We start from the raw sequence: 23,158 nt of genomic DNA on the forward strand, positions 1-23,158 counted from the left end.
ATTTATTTATTTTCAGAAAAAACAGTTCTGAAAAAAACAGTTCTATTGTTCTCTGCCTAAAAACATTTGACTAATGCACTAGGGGCACAGAACACTATCCCCATTTATAATAGAATAAGAGAACATCCCCCACCCTGGTAGCCACACAGCCATGGGGCACACACACAGCCTGGGCTTTAAAGAGAAGTCTAAGCATTTGAGTCTCTACCCTACTATTCTCCAAGAGTCACTGACCCTCTTTGCGTCTCCTTTTCTTTCTCTATAGACCAGTGATCAAAATACAGGCGCTGGATGGATTTTTCAGAGATTCAACATAACATGCAATGCCACTATTTATTAAGAAGAGAATCAGGGATCCTGAGTGGGAAACTACACAGTTGGTCTTTGAGCAGATTAGCGTCAGTTAAACGTTGGCTTCCCAGCTCCCAGCAAACCTCCCGCTCAGTCAGAGATTAACTCAGGCTAGAGAAAAAAGATAACAAAGATGATGAAGATGAAGATGACTACAAAAACAGTTTCTTGTCAGGGCTGTGTTCTCAGGATCCTGGAGGAGTCTGGGTGAGGGTCTCCTCTGGGATCATGTGCTTGGCCTGGAGGAAGTGAGGAGAGGGAGTTGGGAGATCAGCAGAGCCAGGAACCCTGAGTCTCCTCCCCAGGCCACCCAGTTTTGGTTCATTTGGCCTGAATTCCTGAACCTCACCTTGCGCTGTGTGAGAACCAATGTAGTCCCAGTGGCTGTCATGAAGTTACCTAGTGTGGAGAAAGCACAGGTGACATCCATTAAAACTAAAGCCAGAGACAATCTGACTGCACAGTACCATGTCCCAGTCTATGCAAAAGGAGCACACCACCACATTTATCACAACTTAGGCAATGGAATGAGCCCTGTGGCACAGTGCGTACTGGGAAAAACTCCTGAGACCAAAATGTCTGCCAATAAAGGTACAGGTCGATGGATTTTTAGGAAAGTAATGAACAATTGTTAAAAAAAAAAAAAAAAGTGGGCTAGCTAAAACTAAGTAAGTAAGTAAATGTACAAATAATTAAAAAAAAAAAACCTGCCTATCTTATAAGTAGTGAGTGAACTAAATAAGCAAAACAAATTACCTGCAAGTTGACATGATTCAATCTTGGTTCCTCCCAGCTCCCTCCTATCCCCATGCACCCCCAGCACTCACTTCTGAGACCACTGGAGATTCATCCCAGACTGGGTGGAGAAAGTCTGCCCCATTTCCTGCTGCTTCTGGCAAAGGGTGGGCCAGGAGCTGCAGGAGGGTGTGGGCACTGGGACAGAGGATGTGCTCTGGTTCTCCTTGGGGCTGGCGTCCCTCACAAACAGATCATCATTCACGATACATAGACTGAAGGGTAAAAAAGCGGGACCTTAGAAATTGGACAGATTGTCAACCCCACGCCCCAACAATGATCCTGCTTCCACTGCCACTCAGCAAGCAAGTTCTTTCCATACCCCTACTGTGCCTGCCACCCAGGTTCCTTGGCTGATACCTCTACTTTTCCTTCACACTTCACAGAGCCAACCTTTGGAGAGACTGTCTAACCAATTTCACTACGTTTATAGGTTTATCCCCAAACCACAGGCAAATTTACACCCATATTTACACTGCCAAAGAGTGGACAGTCCGTTTTTCAGAGGAAGTCACTGTGTCACAAAGAGATCATGTGACTTGACAAAACTCACAAAGCTAGTGAGTGTTGGGATCAGGGAAAGAACCCATAATCTGATTCCAGAGCCGGTGCTCTTAATCACTAGGAGACACGATTCCTTGGTTATACCTGTTGGCTTTTCACAATTGCGGAACACCCCAAAGACTGTACCTCCCCATTCACATACCCCAGAACTCATACTGAACTGGGTGTTCCACCCACAACAAAGCACTCACCTGTAATTGCTGATAGGAGTAGCAATGAAGGTCCGAGTGAAGGCACGAACAGAATCCTGAGACATGCCTTCCACTTTAACAACGAGCAACAAACAATACCCCCTTAGCATTCCAACATGCTTTACATACTCACATAGCACTCCCCAGTCACGGTCTGACTTGACATTCATGCTGAAGGGGACAGTTGTTCTCTGGGGAGCTCAGGGTGTTCTGAATGGGGAAGGCAATCTATTCCGAGTGACAGGGACCCTACCATGTGCTGGGACCAGTGAAAACCACTTCAAAAGTGCATTTGATGCATTTCTCACAGCTGCTCAAGAGATGGACATCATTAGTTCCATTAACATTTGAGTAAACTTATAGGTTAGGAGCCCAAGGTCACAGAGTAAGGATCTAGGGTCAGAACTGTCCAACTCCACAGACTGTGTCTCTAATGCCCCAGCGGTGTAGGGCAGGCAGGCATAGACCTAATTCAGATCAGGATGATCTGAGGGCAGAGTGGAGATGGGAGAACACAGCGGGAATAGGAAGAGAAAGGAAGGCACCAGGTAAGCTGGGAGAGTTCTGAGAGGGAGCCCAGCCAGCGGGGAGAGAGCAGAGGAGCATCTGGGGAGGAGTTTATGCACACACGCACCTTCCTTGAACACCCCGTTGACAGAGAAGCAGAGCATCCTCTCCTGAAAGGGAAGAGCCCAGGTGCTAAGTCACCTAAACTTCCTACCCACCCATGGCTTTCTGGGTCTGCCCTTGGGACGAAGGAGGTGCTCACCGTCTGGAACCACATGTCCACCACGAAGGAGCTGAGGTCATGCTGAGTTTTGGGCAGCACACAGAGGGAGCGCATGACATCACATTTTGTATGCTTCAGCAGCTGAACACGCAGGGCTATGGGGGGAGGAGAAACAAGCAAAAGTCAGAGGTTGCCACACCCTGGGCCCTGTAATTACCCCTGCACACCACCTTTCCCTGCCCAGTCTTCCCCATCACACACGCACAGGGGTCCTTGAGCTTCTTCATATTCCTGCTTTCCTTGAAGTACTCACACAAGCTGCTTCTAGCAGAGAAAGAGGAAAAGGAGGTGGTGGTGTGGCCAGTGTGGGTGATTCCAGGAGCTGCCCTGTGTCTGCTGGGGAGCCACAGGGCCCAGGAACAGAGACTGAGCTTTGCTACTCACGGGCCTGGGTCCTCGGGGCTGAAGGGAATGGCCAGGGAGAAGCAGGCCTCTTCGTGGTAGGCACCAAGGAGACCCTGACGGTCTCTGGAGTCGTAGATCAAGTAGTAACTGTGGGAGAGTAATGACAGCAGTCTATCTCTGTGGTCTGGACCCCAGATGAGATATCAAGACCGAGTCAGCAGTCCTGAGCTTAGGTGGCCTCCCCCGTCCAAGCTATCCCCTTCCCCAGATTCCCAGGAGTACTCACTGCTGCAGGAATTGCAGGACTAGACGCTTCAGTGCATCAGATCCAAAGAAGCTTCCCTGAAATCACAACAGTCCTCAGGACCACAGCTGTGCACTACCCAAAACCCTGCTTGATCTGCCCTCCTTACCCTGCAGGTTGGTAACCACTTGTGGGCTGCAATACCAACGCTGGTTGGTGAAGGTGACTCCTGGCTGTCCTGGGGAAAGGAAGAGGGAGTGGGCAGTGCAGACCAGGAGTTAGTGCTGGACAGTCAGGGAAAGCATGGGCCTCGGGGAGGGTGAGGGTCAGAGGCCAGGTGCAAAAGGGCCCTGGAAATTACATGGGCAAGACTACATTTGGGATCACAGTCTTGGGGTTCCTGATGCCCCTGGAGAACGTGGTTGAAGAAGATATAGAGCCCTTGTTGGGTTCCCACGTGGATCTGGACCTCCATGATGTTTAAGGGTCATGAAGATTGTAACTTCTGCAAGACCTAAATGGCTTCAGAGCTGGTTTGGGGCAGCATCAGTGCCAGTAGAGAAGTCAATAATCAAGAAATACACCTACCAGGCGTAATAACTTGGGAAACAATTCCAGGATGGAGCTGCAGAAATCCAGACAAAACAGAATAGTCGGTGAAACTTTGCAGGAGTCCCTCATCATGGGAGCAAGCACAGTTACACCTGACACACAGCCCAGTATGTCCCACCTACACTGCAGTGTCCCAGCCTTCCAGCGCCTTTGGCTCCTCCCTTGCAGATGGACCTAGTGGGGAAGCACATACTCTCTTTTCCCTCTCTCTCTGATTCCATTCCTCTGCTCCATCCCCTTCCTCCCCCTCCCACTGGGTGGATCCCACCTAGACTGTCCTGAATCCCATCTCCAGTGCCACCAGAAGCAACAGTTGAAGCCCAGGCTTCAGGGCTGCCTTCCACTTTCTTGCTCCCTTCCTTCCTTCCGGTCCCCACCAAAGGCTCCAGAGAGAAGAGGCAATGGGGTGGGAGACGAGGACTCTGCTACCTCACTAGGGGTCCAGCATTCTGTAGGGCCATGACACCCCCCAGGGGTGGCCCAGGATGCTGGGGCGGGGAGGTGACTGGGGCAAGACCCAGGAGGCAGGGAGGGAGAGGGAGGGGGATGAAGACAGAAGAGGGAGTGAAGGTAGGAAAGGAGAGATGAGAGAGACATAGGGGAGTAGAGATAAAGGGGGGAGAGAAAACAAAGCAAAGGGAAGGGGAAAAAAAAAAGCAGCTCTAACCTGGTGGTGGGGGGGGGGTCAGGGAGGAAGAGAGGAGAAGGAGGAAATGGCTCCCTGACTACAGTCCTTTCCCTCATCTGCCCTGGCTGGCCCTGGCACCCAAGGTAAGAATGGAAAACCGGTAGGTGTTGGCCTGGGGGCCCACTGCATGCTGGCACCTGCGTGAGCTCAGTCTGAGCTGGGCTTGGGGAACGAGGCAGCCATGGGGGCAGGAGAACTACCCCAGAAGGAGTAGAGGGTCAAGCCCCAGGTCAGCAAGGAGCTGAGGGTCTGTGGTTCCCTCTTATGATTACTGCCTTCCCTCCCGTTGGCCCCAGTGCACCTGTGCCTGTCCCAGTTGGTTCTTTGTCTGAAGGATCAGAACCATATCGGGCTACCCAGGGCTCCTCTGAAGGACCAGTCAGGATGATGTGCCTTGTGGAGGGAGGGGAGGGGGCAGTGCCTCTGAGAGGCCTGTCTTCTGCCCTCTCAAGCACCTCTGCCCTCTGCCTTCCATTCCTGCCTCAGGAAGCCCTCTCTTCACTGGCAGTCACCTACTTCTGGCCCTCAGAATCAGGGAACCCTGGTTTCTCTTACAGAGGGCCAAGCTCCTGGCCCTGAGTCAGAGGAATGGATGTCATGATGGCAGACCCCCAGAACCTCGGCCCTCAGCATGGGGCAGGAAAGCCACCAAGCCAGCCTGGAATTGGAGGGGGGACACATTTGGTTCAGAAAAAGGAGAGTCCCTCTCAGAACAAGGGAGGGAAGCCCTGTCTTGGCAGGGAGGCAGGAAGTCCTGTCTCAGCATGAGGCCCTGGGTGGGAGGACCCTTGTCAGTCCAGGTCACAGCATGTGGTTCAAGGTGGTCACCCTCGTCCTAGTGAGGAAGGGGAGCCCTGCTTCGTGGATCATCCTTTGGGGAGGGCATTCTAGGGAAGGCTGGGTTCAGACAACCTGCAAAGGGACCTCAGACCAGACAAACTGGTGAGCAGGTCAGACGAAGGGAAGGAGATGTCCAAGCACAGGTGAGGGACACAAAGAGGAGAGCATAGGGACTCTGGTCCCCCACCCCACCCCACACATACACAAAGGAACAGAGCTGCTGCCTCCTCCAAACAGGAACCGTCAGGCATAGTTCAGAGTCCCACGGGGTGACATAGTGTACAACTGACCTTATGTTGGTTGATTTATCAGGGAAGGCGGTGCACAGGGTGCTTCTGTCGGCACTCATCTCTTCTGGCTGCAGACTTTTGCCCTCGTCCAGCTCCTCTAAAGACATCACCTATAATTATGGGGAGGAAGCACATGGAGCAGAGAAAGATGGCCAGGATGACCCTGCACACCCAGCCCTTCCCTTTTCCAACAAATCCACTTCCCTGACCCTTGTCACCATCCCATGAGCACTCCCACCCTCCTTTCAGAGAAGGATCTGGGTACCACACCTCACCTCACTGTTGGAGAGGTTCAAGTGTTTAATGTCAGTGGCATTCTGCACAGTGTCAGACAGGCCATCCAGCTGGCAGGGTGTCTTGTTTCTCAGGTTCGAGGGTAAAAGCTATGGTGAGGAAAAAGTTAGAGTGAGGACCCCCACAGCGGATATCTGAGACCAGTCTGCCTCTTCTACCTAATCTCTCCCACTTTGACCACCAGTCTCGGCACTGGCTCTGAGTCCTCATCTCAGGCATGTTCTTCTCATGGGTCTTCAGGGAGGCAGCCATGCTGTGTCTAGGCTTTGGTACCATTTCAATATCATGAGTGATCAAGTCTCCGAGAAGCCAAGAGGAGGGAATCAGAGGGCTGAGAAAGGCCCAGCTGGTACAGCTCCAGCACCAGCCCCTCCCCACGTTACCATCGCTAAGTCTCCTTTCCAGACAGGCTCCTCTGCCCTCGCTTGCCCTGGAATCACTGATGTAGACATACCAGGGGCAAAGCAGACTCTCTGGATGTTAAGAGATTGCTGGGAGCCTCCATATCATTTGTTCATGGTCAGCTGCAGAGTTAGAGATGGGCTCAGTGGCTCTGAGTGTTTGAGGTGGAGATGGGGTGCAATAGGTATTTGAAGAAGATGTGGGCCTGGATGTGGGTGCACAACTAGTCTTGAGTCAGCATTACCTTTGTCTGCTCCACCTTTACTGACTTCAGCTCCTTCTGCACAGAGTGGGGTGTGTCAGAGGGGTAGATAAAGATAGAGATCTGTAGGGAACCCAAGAGGGGCTGGGTAAGTACCAGGAAATCTGACACAAGACCTTGCCCCTCTCCTGCCCTCTTGCCCCTAACTAGCCCCAGTCACGCCCTTGACACTCACCCTTTCATTAGCCTCATCCCAGATCTTGCCATTGACATTCTTCAGTGCAAAGGCAACGCTGGCATCCTCAACAAAAAACTGGGCCTGCATTCTCTCATAGTGAAACTATAGGGATAATGGCAAGAGAAAAAAAAAAATATGAGACCCCAGCCACTACTCATCTGCCCTGTTTCTTCTCATCTGCTTCACTGTTTTCTCCTACCTCAACTGGGGTGAAGGGGACACTGCATTGTCCCTGAATCAGATCCAGCAGCCACTTCTCATCATATTTGATGCCGAATGGAATCTAGGATCCAGAGATGGGAGAAAAGATGGGAGAAGAGATTGATTGACACAATGGAATCCAAGGTTAAGATAAGACCCAACCATGTCCTGCTTTCATACCTTTTTCGGGGGGGGGGGCTATGGAATAATTTCTTATAATAAGATGTTATCCATCATTGCAAACTTTTGTACCAGACATGGATTTCCTAAATAACCTTTCTTTCCATTCAAACACCTTTCTTCAAATAATCAACTTAAGATGTTTAACATATACTTCCTTTTATAAAGTCCCAAGTGATCCTAGCTCAAGGCAGGATGCCTCAGCCTGCTACTCCAACAGGGACCCCAGAGACTCCTACTTCTTCAGCAGGGACGCCAGAGACTCAACCTCCTCCCACACTCAGCTAGAGCTAAACTGAGCCTTCCAGTGTGGAGTTGCTCCATCTCCTTGGCTGTAGTTTCCTCTGCTCTGTAGTTTCCTCTGCTCTTAGTCAACTTACCTGATTCTCCCTGTAGTCAGTCTGTTCCCTTTATACTGCTTTTCTGAGTCTGCCCTTACTTGATCTAGGGTATTAACTAGGATATTAACATATGTGATGTCGAAAATGTGACAATGCTAGTAGTAAAAAATGCCAATTACCCACTCCTCTGCTCCAGAAAAGTACCTAGCATCTCTGCATGAGTCCAACACAGTTCCCTCTGTTCACCTTCTTCTATGTATTCAGTCCACTTTGCCAGGATACTCACAATGATCTTGAACCATTTCCCTGTGGTCTCATCCTGCTTCTCCTGCTCCATTCTTCTCTCTGGAGGCTTTTGCTCTCCCTCCATGTTAGTCTGGGTTTGGTCTTGTTTCTGAGAATTGCCTCTCCGATGACATGGTGGAACAGCATAGGGAGCGCTGTGGGGAAGTGGAGAGAAGGAAGTAGTCCACACGTGCTCAGAAAGTCTTCCATTACACATTTGCCCACTGATACCAGGGTACAATAAAGTTTGCTCAACCATTAACCTGATTCTATCATTCTTCACTCTTCTAAGTTGGAGAAGAGAATGACATATTCTACCTCAGGCCTATGCACTCCACTGGCTGGTACATTTCAGCTATGCTGACTGGTCACTTACTATCTCACTCGGGTGCTCATGTGAGCGCCATTTGTTGCTGGATCTCCATCTTGTTGCTGGTGGGATGAAGGATGAATGCCAGAACTAATTTGTTCAGACCAGTTGTTGTATCTCCTTCGGTAAATACCCCAGCATCTTGTTCTTCTTTTTAAGGGGTTACCCACATCATTATGTCCTGAAATTGAGAACAACACATCAGTGGTCCCCATACCACAAACGGTTCTCGGGAAATATCATGGGTTGTGAAGAAACATCACTGACTTTATCATCTAAAATCAAATAGAGCACAGTGCCAAAGAGGTTGACAAACTTCTCTGTGGTTCCATTTTGTGGAAGATGAGAGGTGGGGAGCACTTGCGGCCAAGAAGATCACAAGCACAGAAGAAAGGGTTTGGGCCTAGGGTTTAATCTGTGACATTAGCCCTTGCTCTGCCATTTTCAGGCTGGGTGACCTGGGACAAGTTGCCTGTCATCTCTAACTCACAGTTCCCTCCTCTGCCCTAGGGGGATAACAAAATCCACCCTGAAAGTTTGGTGTTATGGTTCAAGGGTCAAAGGTGAGTTCCTGCCTGAAGAAAGAATTAGAGAAGTGAAAGTTAGATCCGATGACAGTATCCAGAAAAGCCAGGAGAGACACAATATGGAGAATACCAAAAGAGAGAAGGAGAGAATTAAGGGAGATGTAGAGAGCATATCTAACACATGCTTCATTTGAGTCCTGGAATGAAGGAGAGGGCAACGTGGAGAAGTGGCATTTGAAGCAATCTTGCTTGAGAACTTGCACAAAGTAGCAGGATAATCAAGTCAGTATAACAGCATTAATAGGAGACAAAGTATGCTTTAAGGAAAAACATTCCTAAGGAAAAGATGTGCATTTCACAGTGGCATTAATGTAGCACAACTCGGGAAATTTGTGACCAGAAGTCTCAAACTAAAAGAAGTATTAAAGGTTCTTCTTCAGGTAGAAGAAATACGATCCCAGATTGAGGCACCAAGATGCAGGAAAGAAAGACCAGTAGCATTTGTGAATATGTAGGCCAGTCTAAATGAGTATTGACTATGTAGCACCAGGACACTAATTTCTTCTAGGGGTTTAAATATACACACCAATTCATGGCAAATTCATGGCAAAACACTGGGAGGGCGTGAGTGGAATCAAAGTGTTCCAAGGTTCCTTCACTGTCTGAAGAGCTTTAAAGAAGTAATTTACATAAGACCGTGAAAAGGAAAAAAAATAATTATAGGTTTTTTTTTTTTTAATACTTGAGACACAGGTGTATGTGTTTTAACTCCAAAGATTGTTATAATGCATAATCAAAGTTGATATCCAGGATCTATAATGAACTCCTCAAACTCAACACACACGAAACAGGCAAACATATCAAAAAATGGGCAGAAGATATGAACAGACACTTCTCCAGTGAAGACGTACAAATGGCTATCAGACACATGAAAAAATGTTCATCATCACTAGCCATCAGGGAGATTCAAATTAAAACCACATAGAGATATCACCTTACACCAGTTAGAATGGCCAAAATTAACAAAACAGGAAACAACATGTGTTGGAGAGGATGTGGAGAAAGGGGAACCCTCTTCCACTGTTGGTGGGAATGCAAGTTGGTGCAGCCTTTTTGGAGAACAGTGTGGAGATTCCTCAAGAAATTAAAAATAGAACTCCCCTATGACCCTGTAATTGCACTCCCGGGTATTTACCCCAAAGATACAGATGTAGTTAAAAGAAGGGCCATCTGTACCCCAATGTTTATAACAGCAATGGCCACGGTTGCCAAACTGTGGAAAGAACCAAGATGCCCTTCAACGGACGAATGGGTAAGGAAGATGTGGTCCATATACACTATGGAGTATTATGCCTCCATCAGAAATGATGAATACCCAACTTTTGTAGCAACATGGTTGGGACTGGAAAAGATTATGCTGACTGAAATAAGTCAAGCAGAGAGAGTCAACTATCATATGGTTTCACTTATTTGTGGAGCATAACAAATATGGAGGACAAGGGGTATTAGAGAGGAGAAGGGAGTTGGGGTAAATTGGAAGGGGAGGTGAATCATGAGAGACTATGGACTCTGAAAAACAACTGAGGGGTTTGAAGTGGCGGGGGGGTGGGAGGTTGGGGTACCAGGTGGTGGGTATTAGAGAGAGCATGGATTGCATGGAGCACTGGGTGTGGTGCAAAAATAATGAATACTGTTTTTCTGAAAGCAAGTAAATTAATTTAATTTAAAAAAAACGTTGAAAATCACCAGACAAGATGATTTTGAAGTCTTAACTTTACAATTCGATGGCTTCAGGTCCCAATGGCTTTTTTTTTTTAAGTTTTTTTTTCTCCATTTTTAAAATTCTTTTATAAACATATAATGTATTTTTATCCCCAGGGGTACAGGTCTGTGAATCGCCAGGTTTACACACTTCACAACACTCACCATAGCACATACCCTCCCCAATGTCCATAACCCCACCCCCCTCTCCTAACCCCCCTCCCCCCAGCAACCCTCAGTTTGTTTTGTGAGATTAAGAGTCACTTATGTTTTGTCTCCCTCCCAATCCCATCCTGTTTCATTTATTCTTTTCCTACCCCCCCAAACCCCCCATGGAGCATCTCCACTTTCTCATATCAGGGAGATAATATAATAGTTGTCTTTCTCCAGTTGACTTATTTCACTAAACATGATACCCTTTACTTCCATCCATGTTTTCATAAATGGCAAGATTTCATTTCATTTGATGGCTGCATAATATTCCAAAAATACATTATATTCTTAAGCGTAAATGCTACAAGAATGGCTAAAGAATATTTAACTGCCCAGCCAAAAGAGGTAACAATATATATATATATACATATATATGTAACAATTTATATATATATAAAGGGGTGCCTGGGTGGCTTCATCAGTTAAGGGGTCCAACTTTTTAAAAGATTTTATTTATCCATTTATTAGAGAGAGAGAGAAAGAGATGGGGGGGCAGAGTGGAAGGGAGAGCGAGATAATCTCAAGCAGACTCCACGCTGAGCAAGAAGCCCAACTCAGAGCTCCGTCACACAATCCTGAGGTCATGACCTAAAGATCATGACCTGAGGCGAATCCAAGAGTTGCCACACAGGTGTCCCAAGGGTTTGACTCTTCATTTCAGCTCGGGTCATGATCTCAGGGTTGTGAGATCAAGCCATTCTCTCTCTCCCTCGCCCCCTGCCCCTCCCCACCCCTATCTCCTTCTAAAAGAAAATATTAAATCATTTCAAGGACAGGAGAGGAAAAGGGCCTTACCACAGGCAGAAATAAATGTGCAGTTAATATGGTATACAGAAACCAATTTATATCTATATTTACATTAAAAGTTTCAGACTGGATATTCCAAATAGAAAGATAGGTATTAGAAGATTAGAAAGATTAGAAAGAAAAAATTCCATCAAATGCTCCATAAGGAGACACATGCAAAATTTAAGGATTTAGAAAATTTGAAAATAAAAATAAAACTTGGCAAAATGTATACCATTTACCCACTAACCTACTGAAAGCTCGTATACCCATATTACTAAAGGGAAAGGTACTCTTTCAAGGACAAAAAAAAAAACATTACTAGAGAAAAGAGGGAGCTTTTGTTGTGATGAAAGCTTCAATGCAAAAAGAAGCCATTAATACAGAATTCTAAACTTGTGTGTGTGTCTTAACACAGAGCCAAAACATGCAAAGCAAACATGACCGTAAAAGGAGAAATGGATAAATTCACAATTACAGGGGGAAAACACCTCCTTGAGTGACATAAAATGGCAGATATCAATTCCACTAGGTGGAGATTTTAAAATGAGAGTTAAGTAAATTAATAAATTTGCTTAATTGGCATGGAACAGTGCACATAACCACTACACATGGAACATTCCAGAATTGGTTATATGCTGGGCTATAAGGCAAACCTCAAGAAATGTCTATGGAGGTAGTATAATCTACCCTGAATAGTTGATGTAAGAGTCAGGGGTAATGGTGGGTTCTATGCCCCTCCCCAACCTCTAGTATGTATCCAAAGAATGTTAGTTTTCACCACCACCACAGCCACCCCCCGTCCCCTTTGCCTCCCACTCAGCCAACCTAGAAGACCCTCCCCACTCTCCAAACTCTGGACCCGTGAGGATCATATAAGTCAGGTCTATCCCCTCAACCAGTGTGTGTTGGGGGGGTGGGGTGGAATTCACATCAGCCATGACCACTTCCACAGAAGAGGAGGTTTTCCATGTGGAACCAGGATGGGAATGTCAGGACCCAACAGCCCATTTCCTCGAGAGTGGAGAACAGGTAGCCTGGCCCCTCTCCACACTTCCTTTTAATGGGGGTTGGCTGGGTGTCCGGTGGGTGGAGAAAGGGACCCAGAACCCCTCATACCCTCTGGAAACCTGAGACCAAGGCCTCATGCTGACCAACTCACCCATGGTGTGGACTGAAGGCAGTGGCCCGTCACCAATATCCTCCCAGGTTGCTTGTGAAGAGAATCCGTGGGGTCTGGAGCTGGATGTTTGGAGATGATCAGTGACGGCTGCTGAGGAAGGTGAGAGCAGGCCACAAACCACTTGGTCAGCGTCACACAAACAAGAAGGAGTCCTTACAGGAAGTCCCTTCCTTAGAGGCATGGAGAAGAGAGCATTGGCTGCCAGAGGAGGCTTTACTTCATATAATTACTGTCCCCTGAATTTGTTACCAGCCTACCAGGGAACTGTTTCCAACTGAATCAGCCCTGCAGAAAAGGCCAACTAGAATCAAGAGGGGTGGGACCCAGGTATCTGCAGCTACAAACAGGGAACTCTGTATGCCAGGCTCTGTATCCACTGCAACACATCTTGTTCCCTCATTCAGCCAACCCAGAGAACTCTGAGTGCCAGCTATAGGGCAGGCTCTGGATTTGCTACATTGCATCTGTTCTGTCATGGATTCCTCACGAAGGGACTCTGATATCGGCTTTGCAAGTTTGCTGTGGCTTAATGAGGTGCCAGAGCTTGTTTGGAGTTATTCAGATGTTACCTGGAGAAACAGAGACTACAGCTGAGCTTCATGGAATGGCAGTGACATGCCCATGCATATGTAGCCTAACTAAATTCTTACTGCAATATGTGGAATTTTTTTTTTAAGTTAGAGCAAAATAACAGAATGTTCTGAAAATAATCACATGACTGGCATTATCTCTGTAAGGACCAATTTAACCAGAGGCTTCCATTAAGGTTAAACAGCAATCTTGTTGTTTAACCCTTAAACTGTCCCTGCTCCCCTTCCCCCCAGGGGACTGACTTAAAAACAAGTCGGAAACCAGCCCCAGGTAACAAAGCCCAGATACAAGGGTGGGTCAGGCCAGGTGGAGACAGCTGATCAGTGGGGGGTTGCTTACTGTCTCCCTAGCTACCAAGGGGTATGGGCCCGCCCTTTGGGAGCCTTTTGGGTGCCAATCCTAACGAGGGTGATAGGCTAGATCAAATGTCTACTATAGGGTAAATTGTAATTCAATTGGTCACTTATGTGTGACCTAACATGACTGTGGAGTTTCCTGTGTGTATTACAATCTCATTGGCCACCTGTGCGTGGCCAGGCCCGGATGCATGGCCTTTGACCTTAAAAGCTAGTCTGTGAAACAGAGAAAGGTCGCCCTCTGTAAGAGGTGCAGCCCTGGCTGGTCAGTTTGATTCTTGATGCTTGGCATGGAAGGTAAGTAAGAATTTACAGAAGTAAGTCAAGCTTTGCTTGACCTTCGCTTTATAACAGTCTCGCTCCTTTAATCACGGACCCATTTTGGGGGGTTGGGCATAACAATCTCCTGCTCATTCCAGAGACATAATAACAAACAAACAAACTTACCCTCCCCCACCAAAAAGACAAAAAGAAAACCAAAAACAACACACACACACACACACACACACACACACACACACACACACACACCCCAGACCTGGAAACTAAAAAGGAAATAGCAGAGTTTGGTGAGTCACCGTAATGAGAGTAGAATGAAACAAATCATGCCTTTTCCTTTACCAAAAAATATAGTCAGTATAGGTAGATGCCCCCTGTGGTCAGAGACAACTATAGTTCTGAAAGTCTCAGACCAGAAGGCTTTGCAACGCATAAAGAAGGAGGGAGGCACCTGGGTTCCAGTGCATTAATGAGAACACTCTGGAATTTTCCACTACTCTTTGGAATTTTCTACTCTTTGCCCACAGATCCCTTCCTGGATCTCCATGCCCTGAGAGAGAAAATTCAGTCCCTTAGAGAAGTGAAGAAAACTCTTGACATTTGGAGGCAAAGGAAGTGTAAGACAGAAACACACACACACACACACACACACACACACACAAACGGTTAAATCTAAAGCTGAAGTTTATATTTGCTAATTAAACAGCATCATGTGAACATTTTCATAACATGGTAAGTATATGTGAACTTTTCTTGTGAATTAGCTATTAGATGTTTTCAAGTGTTTCTCTCAACAAATTTGCCTAATTGCAAAATGCTAAACACTAAAATGTATACTTAGAAAATGAAATCATTCTGCACCTTCCATCTGTATGATCCCCTCACCCCAACTCACAAATATACAAGACATCCAATGTAAATAGATTGGTACACGTTTTCCAGAGGTGTTTCCCTTCATGTGACATGTACTCCTACCTTAAAATATTTGTGTAGTTATGTGGTTATAGATACACACTTTTAAAAATTTGCAATCACATAAGTAATTTTCTACAAATTGGTTTTTTCACTTACTTATTACAACATCTCCAGGTTGCCATTTCTTCAGTTAATGCGGTATGGCATCTTTCCAGATATGTACTGGAGAAGCATTTTGCTTTTGATGTAAATTATTTGTTATTGTTCGTCCCTTTCTCCACTGATAAACAAAAGTCCTCCATTTTCTAGCCCAGTAGCACGAATTCTGTAATATTGTTTGCAAAAATGTACTCCCATCTTTTCAAACTTTTTTTTTCTTTTGATAGTACAGAAATTGCTTTAATTTTCATGGGTTTTCTTCATTTAAAAACAATACAGCTACAACAGAAAACAAAACAAGAAACACTTAGGGTTGCATCAAATACTAGCCCAATGAGAATTCATCATTCAAAGCATCGAAGGCTTCAGGGCACAATGGAAAAAAGCTTCACACCTAATTTTACGTGTGTAAATAAATGGGGAAAATAACTGAATAAGGTTATTGGAGATACCATGTAAAGTGCCTCTGGCTTAAAATAATCCTGTAAATGATCATTTCCTTCCCTCCATGGAGGTCGCTTTTCCTCTGCTTCTGGTTGAGACCCACACACCACCCCCAGGACAGTGGTATCCTTGTGGCCCCCTATCCAGGCCTCCAGGCCTGGGGAATGGGATTTCATCTCCGCCATCATCTTTAAGACAAAGGCATTGGGGAAAAGGTTGTTTGAGTACCCTGTCAGCATGACATGAACACCTGGGGCATTCAAAACCAGATATGTGACCCAAGAAAAACATTTAACTCTGTTACAAACTTAATTGGACAAATTAAAAGGAAGCTAAAGGGGAAAAAAAAAATCCTTCTCTATCCCAAACAGAAATGTCACATATAAAGAATGCAAATTTTGGGAAAATGCATGGAATGAGTTTTAGAGGCAAATGTTTAATATCCTATTATATATATAAATCTGATTAAGGAAAGATTATCATTTGAAGTCCACTGAAATAATTCAAATAAGAGCTATACATTACAAATTTATAAGATTAAACATGTACAAAACAATTACACATGCTTGTATGTATGTTTGTGTGTTCATATATTTCCATATGTGTGTGTGTATATAACATGAAGAATCACATATAAAGATTGTGGGCAAAATTTTGAAGAATACTTATGTTCATGTAAATGTACCTATATATTACTGTGCATAGGGAAGTATATCTGGGGAATATAAATGAAATTATCAAGGAACTACATCTTGCAGTGAAGATAAAAAATTCATACAAAAATATTTTTCAATAAATATACATTCCTACATTGCATTTGATTTTGAAATAAACACATTAATCTGAAATCCAAAAAAAAAATGACATAAGATTTTATAGCATGGTAGTATATACCCAGTTGGAAATTTCCCTACAAAAATTGTATATGTGTGTGTGGCTTAATTGTATGTATCCAAATCCATACAGTTTTTTCACATTATTTCTGCCTCTCAATCACACGCCTATAGGTCTTCTGTTACAGTTGTTACATACGTACATATATGTGTATATATATCGGTTCCTGTTATAGTTGGGAGGGAAGGGCTGAAGAAAAGTTCTTGCTACTGAATTTAATGTGCATGGGCTCTGACTCACCCTTAATGCTTCCTTTGACACAAAATCTCCAGAAGCTTCCCTCTGATTGGGACCTTGCTCTATTCCTCCTTCCTCCTTCCAAGGTTCCCTGGTAAATGATGGCTAAGCTGCCGTTCTAGATATGTTCATCAGATGACACGGACCTCCAATTCCTGAATTTTCTCCAGTGAAAAATATTATTTGTGAAATGGAGAGAAGAATCAATTAAAAGCTACATTTTGCACTGTGAGCAATGAAAGGGCATATAAATCAAAATCATGCTCAAACTTCTTTACCTAATGATTTTCTTCTTCTTTGTGGTTTCACAGAGAGAAATCATAGTAATAACATCACACAACTTTTAGAGGGCTGGTGGAGATATAAGCCTGAGGTGGGAGCAGAGAGGGCAGAAAGGGTTCAGGAAATTTCTACAATTGTCTTGTTAAGTATTCGAAATTTTTTCTCAGCATGCCAAACTGCTGTGTAAGGAATTTCCACATTGGTTTTCCCAAGGGATGAGGCAGGTTATAAGGTATTTCCTGCCTGTTGTATCTGGTTAGTCCCCATCATCTCCTATTCTGCTGGCTAATGCCTCCTTAGGCTCCAGTCTCAGTTTAAACATTCACTTCCTGTGAGAAGTCTCAGACACACCCTACTGGTTTAATTACCTTTAGGCATCTAGTCACTCCATCACCTTTACCATCTCCAGGTACACATTTCATGTGAAATGGGACAAAAGACTGTGAGCTCAAAGTGTTCTCCTGGGCTGTGGCTGCACAGGGTGGGCTAAAGATTCTGAAGCTTTTCAAATATTTTTTACCTGAAGATTTGCCACGGATTTGTCTCTCCTACTTTTTTTTTTAGGGGGGGGGTGACTCAGTCGTTTAAGCGTCTGCTTTTTTTTTTCAGCATAACAGTATTCATTATTTTTGCACCACACCCAGTGCTCCATGCAATCCGTGCCCTCTATAATACCCACCACCTGTTACCCCAACTTCCCACCCCCCAACCACTTCAAACCCCTCAGATTGTTTTTCAGAGTCCATAGTCTCTCATGGTTCACCCCCCCCCAATTTCCCCCAACTCCCTTCTCCTCTCTAATTCCCCATGTCCTCCATGCTATTTGTTATGCTCCACAAATAAGTGAAACCATATGATAATTGACTCTCTCTCCTGATCTATTTCACTCAGCATAGAGGGGGATGTTCAGGACACAGGTCCGTTCAGAAATTGAACGGTTGTTCCACAGACAACAATGAGGGCATGTACCTCAGAGAAGCTGTCGAGGCTGCAGACTGTTGCTTTGTTCTCTAAAAAGATCCAATGAAAGTACTGTAATGACAGTCTGTGAGTTTTAGGAGATGTGGTTTTGCATGGCAGGGAACAAGTGAAACTTCCAGAGGTAGAATTGTGAGTTAGAAAGTTGTTCGTGGAGGTGGTGATATTTTCTTCACTCTGAAGCATAATTAACATACAGCATTATATTAGATTCATGTGTACAATATAGTGATTCAATAATTTTGTACATTACTCAGTACTCTTCACAGTAAGTGAACTCTTAATGCCCTTTATCGATTTCACCCATCTCCACCCACCTCCTCTCTGGTAACCACCAATTTGTTCTCTTTAAGAGTCTGTTTTGTTTTGTTTTCTTTTTTTTTCTTTCTCTCTCTCTTTCTTTCTTTCTTCTTCTCTCGTCGTTTCTCCCCTCTAGTCATGTGTTTGGTTTCCTAAATTCCAACTATAGTGAAATAATATATTATTTATCTTTTTCTGACTGATTTATTTCACTTTGCATTTTAAACTCCAGGTCCACCCATGTTGTTGCGAATGGCAAAATCTCATTCTTTTTTATGGCTGAGTGATATTCCATCACACACACACACACACACACACACACACACACACACACCATGGTATATATACCATATATTCTCGACTATAGATAGATAGATAGATGTACACCATATGTATGTGTGCGTGTATATATAATATCTATCGATCGATCTGTATCTAGATATCTAGATAGATAGATATCTACCTATCTACCTAGATATCTATCTATCTAGATATAGATCGATTGATAGATAGATAGATAGATAGATAGATCACATCTCCTTTATCGAAATGAGGGAACAGAAAGCAAGCTGAGGGCAAAGCAGAAGCTGACATCCCACAAACCACCTCCCATGGACATATGCGACTTTCCTCAGGTGCTCCTGGCTGCCCTAAGGGAAAAACAAATAGCTATCTTGAAGAGATGGCAATACTGCAAGACCTGAGTCTCACTTAATTTACAAATGTCCTAGTGGTTTACAAGGAAGAAGCTTTCTTATCATAACTTAACTTCCAGAGGCCCATAATTCAGTTCCTGAAACCCTAACATCATCCTCCCCTCCATAAAATGGAGGGAGGCTAAGGTGGAAGGAAATATAAATAAAGTTGAATTTCCTCTAAACCTAAAGTTTGTGGACAGGGACGTGTGACAGGAAGAGTGGGGCATTCCACCAAAAAACTCCCAACTGTCTTCATGTTGGTACCTCATTAGAGAAAAACAAAAACAAAAACAAAAACAAAGCAGCTTGTCTTGGCAATAACCAGGCCTCCATTATCCTGAGAGTCTTCTTTACCATAGGACAGCCCTTCTGAACACCCACTTTGTCCTCACCTCCCCAACTCCTGAGTATATAATCAGTCACTCCTTGGGATCACAGAGCAGCAGCTCTTTCTGCCCACAGGTCCTGTTCCCATTCTTTATTTAAATCACCTTTTTCCACCAGAGATGTCTTAAGAATTCTTTCTTAGTCATCAGCTCTGGACCTCACTTATATGCTAAAACTTCATCACATTCACCTATGGATGGATATTTGGGTTACTTCCATATCTTGGCTACTGTAAAAAATGCTGCAACAAACATAGGGGTGCATATAGCTTTTCAAATCAGTGTCTTCATTTTCTTTGGCTATATACTCAGTAGTGGAATTACTGTATCACATGGTAATTCTCTTTTTAATTTTCTGAGGAAGTTCCATACAGTTTTCCACAGTGTCTATACCAATTTGCATTCCCACCAAAAGTGCACCTTTTTCTCCACATCCTTGTCAACAAGCTTGGAAGTTTTTAAATAATTTGCTTTGTGAGATGTTCTTAAATATATTTCAGAATATTTAAATAAATTTCAAAAATCATTTAAAAAAACACTAAAGAAGGAAACAAAAATTTCCATTAGCCCCCAAGGAGATCTCATCTTTCCTTATATTCTCACTAATTATGTATGTAATAGGACACTGACTTCTATTTTAATCTACATAATAACGATTAATCCCTTTGATGTAACCACAAAGTCCACATGGTCATTCCTTCTTTACAGATGAGGAAACTGAGCCTCAGATTCCAGGCATGGCTGCGGCTAAAGCACCTGTGTGACCTGCGCTGCCTTGTGATTTCAGTAAGTTCTGGCAAGGACCCCATGAAGAAGAGAATCCTCACTCCCTCAACAGGGAAGTTGGTGCTTGGGGCCTTAATGTCCCACACTGTCACATGTCATGCTCCTATTCATTGGCTGAGCCCAGAATGGAACCCACATCTTCTGAAGCCATTATTGGATATACTTTTGTAAGCTTTGTTTGTGAACATAATGGGAATTCACACTCGGTTTAGACAGTGTGGAAAATACACTCAAGAATGCGGGGAGAAATGCAAATAACTAGCAAAGCCACAGAACACTCACAAACATAGTAAACTTTTGGGGATCCCTTCCTGACACCTGAAAACTATTTAAAATTCTAGCTTCAATTTATTGTGACTATTAGAGACAAGTTTTTGTTTCTATTTCTACTATTTATCACTCTGACATCTGTTACGCAGATATTGCTTTTAACAGAGAAGGAAAGTTATGTATCCTTTCTCCATGAAAGCGAATGAACAATTGTAGGAATGTCATTGGCAAGGCCTGGGGGAATATGTATTGCTCAAAAAGGATTTGCCTTCTCAAAATTAAAGAGTTTCATTTTTAAGCGTTACAATTAAAATCTGCATTACAACATGTTTGCTGATAGGTAACACAAACTACAGAATTTGAGGTTAAGATGAAGATGCCTTCACACATATTCATGGGCACTTTGAACAAAACCCTTGAACCTGACTAATTTGGCAGTGCACCAAAACCCAGTTGAAGGACCATTCGTTACTTTCTCAAAACAAATATGGCTGGATACAAAGCAAACCCTGACCTCCCATCAAAACTACCCATTTTCAGGAGCTGGGAAAAGAAGTTATTTGGCAGAAGGCATGAGCAGGGTGTTTGCTTAAAGTGCAGAGGTGAATGTCCACAATGGAAGGAAAACTGACTTTCTACTCGTGAAAGTGCGATGTACACATTACACAGTAAATTCAGCACTAAAGTGAACATGGGAAGAAAATGGTTGAAAGCCTCAAACTTGACAAGCTTTCCCCAGTAGAAATCCCAGGGAGATGTGATAGTGCCTTGTGCGAGCATAAACAGCCACAACTCACTTATTTCAACCTGGTCCTCACCCTTAACTGGCTGCCACAGTCTAGGATCTGCCTGTTGCTTCACTTCCTTATGTGAAAAATGAACCCCAGGACAAATTCAGTTTGTTTGGTCTCCCCCCACCATGCTGGCTTCTTTTTTAAGACAGGATAGTGCCAAATCTCACTGGTTGTAGACCTGTGAACAGGAGGGAAGCAGATTTGGATTTGAGCGCCGTTTCCATTACCTTCTAGCACAGTGGTACCCAAGTTTGCTCACCATGCACTTAGGTGAGAGAAAAAAAAAATTAATGTAGAGACCTTTTCCTCTGTATAACTGGTCTGGTTGTCTGCAGTGGTTCCATCTACACCTGGCTTTGTATACATGAGCAAACTCTGTCTCTCTCCTTGAGAATGTGCACAGTCTCTCAAATTTTTCTTGCTGTCTACCCAACCATTATCCATCACGAAATCACCTGACACTCGCAGCTGGGTCATATTGCTCTCCTGTTGATCATCAGCCATCACACTGAACACCAACGTCAGACTAAGTCACCCTGTGACCATGATAATAATAAAGTGAGATTTTAAAAAAGAACCAACAAGAGCACAGTCAATACAGTAAAGTTGCAGGATGCACATTTAACATACAGAAATTAGTTACACGTCTGTATACTAACAGTAAACCACTGAAAATAAGATACGAATAAAATAATCATGTTTACACTAGCATCAAAAACAATAAAATACTTATGAATCAATTTAACCAAGAAGGTGACATATCTATATGCTGAATTGATGAGAAGACACAAATAAATGGAATGATACTCCATGTTTGTGGATGGAAAGAATTAATATTGTTAAAATATCCACACTACCCCCATATAATCTATAGATTCAGTGTGATCCCTATCAGAATGCCAGTGCCATTTTTGCACAAACAGAACCAAAAAGAAACACTTAAATTCATATGGAACCACAAAAGACCCAGAATAGACAAAGCAATTTGAGAAAGAAGAACAAAGCTGGAGGCATCACACACCCTGATTTTCAACTATATTACAAATCCATCATAATCAAACAGTATGGTACTGGCATAAAAACCTACACATGGACCGGTGGAACAGAACAGAGAGCCCAGAAATCAACCCACACATAACCGGTCAACTAATATTTAATAGGAGAGCTAAAAATATTCAACGAGGAAAGGACAGTTGGTTCAAAAAACTGGTGCTGGCAAAATACCAACAGCATTTTTCAGAATGTTGGGATGAACAATCCTAAAATTTGTATGGAAACAGAAAAGACCCCAAATGCTAAGGAAACGTTGAAAAAGAAAAACAAAGCTGGGAGTAACACGTTGTCTGATTTCAGGCTATATTACGTAGCTGTGATCACCAAGACAGCATGGTACTGGCACAAAAACAGACACATAGACCAATGGAACAGAATGGAGAGCCCAGATATGGACCCCTCAACTCTATGGTCAAACAATCTTTGAGAAAGCACAAAAAAATATCCAATTGAAAAAAGACAGTCTCTTCCATAAGTGGTCCTGGGAAAATTGGACAGCTATATACAGACGAATGAAACTGGATCATTCACTTACACCATACACAAGATAATTCTAAATGGATGACTGACCTCAGTGTAAGACAGGAATCCATCAAAATCCTAGAGGAGAACATAGGCAGGAGCCTCTTTGACATCGGCCACAGCAACTTCTTTCAAGACACCTCTCCGAAGATAAGGGAAATAGAAGCAAAAATGAATTTCTGGGACTTCGTCAACTTAAAAAGCTTCTGCACAGCAAACAAAACAGTCAACAAAACAAAGAGGCAACCCGCAGAATGGAAGAAGATATTTGCAAATGACACTGCAAAGGGCTGATTTCCAAACTCTATAAAGAACTTCTCAAACTCAACCCCCAACAAACAGATAATCACGTCAAAAATTGGGCAGAAGATGTGAACAGGCACTTCTCCAAAGAAGACATACAAATGGCTAACCGACATATGAAAAAGTGTTCATCATCATTCACCATCAGGGAAATTCAAATCAAAACCACACTGAGATACCACTTTACACCAGTTAGAATTGCAAAAGCAGACAAGGCA

At 44.0% G+C, this 23,158-nt stretch overlaps 1 protein-coding gene across 1 annotated transcript; it reads right to left on the reverse strand.

Annotated features, from left to right (window-relative positions):
- Nucleotides 1–37: 37 nt before the first annotated feature.
- On the reverse strand, nucleotides 38–13,054 carry NXF3 (nuclear RNA export factor 3). The gene is made up of 19 exons (XM_032331545.1): nucleotides 12,673–13,054; nucleotides 8,230–8,404; nucleotides 7,855–8,008; nucleotides 7,046–7,129; nucleotides 6,844–6,948; nucleotides 6,651–6,731; nucleotides 5,986–6,093; nucleotides 5,711–5,820; nucleotides 3,869–3,905; nucleotides 3,450–3,518; nucleotides 3,323–3,378; nucleotides 3,076–3,183; nucleotides 2,897–2,955; nucleotides 2,671–2,786; nucleotides 2,536–2,578; nucleotides 1,902–1,974; nucleotides 1,179–1,361; nucleotides 701–750; nucleotides 38–590 (listed from the first exon to the last, which is right to left on the reverse strand). Exons 1-18 carry the CDS (start codon nucleotides 12,872–12,874, stop codon nucleotides 747–749), a joined length of 1,767 nt encoding a protein of 588 aa, XP_032187436.1. The 5' UTR covers nucleotides 12,875–13,054; the 3' UTR covers nucleotides 38–590; nucleotides 701–746.
- Between the last annotated feature and the right edge of the window lie 10,104 nt (nucleotides 13,055–23,158).

The sequence above is a fragment of the Mustela erminea genome, chromosome X (assembly GCF_009829155.1).
Source record: "Mustela erminea isolate mMusErm1 chromosome X, mMusErm1.Pri, whole genome shotgun sequence".
In the NCBI taxonomy this organism is placed as follows: domain Eukaryota; kingdom Metazoa; phylum Chordata; class Mammalia; order Carnivora; family Mustelidae; genus Mustela; species Mustela erminea.

Coding starts and splice junctions, on each gene's coding strand:
- NXF3 (XM_032331545.1), bottom strand. CDS start 12,874: ATGCCTCTAAGGAAGGGACTTCCTGTAAGGACTCCTTCTTGTTTGTGT. Junction 8,009..8,229: donor ATGAGCACCCGAGTGAGATA/GTAAGTGACCAG, acceptor ACTTCCCCACAG/CGCTCCCTATGCTGTTCCAC. Junction 1,362..1,901: donor ACTCCTATCAGCAATTACAG/GTGAGTGCTTTG, acceptor TTTACCCTTCAG/TCTATGTATCGTGAATGATG.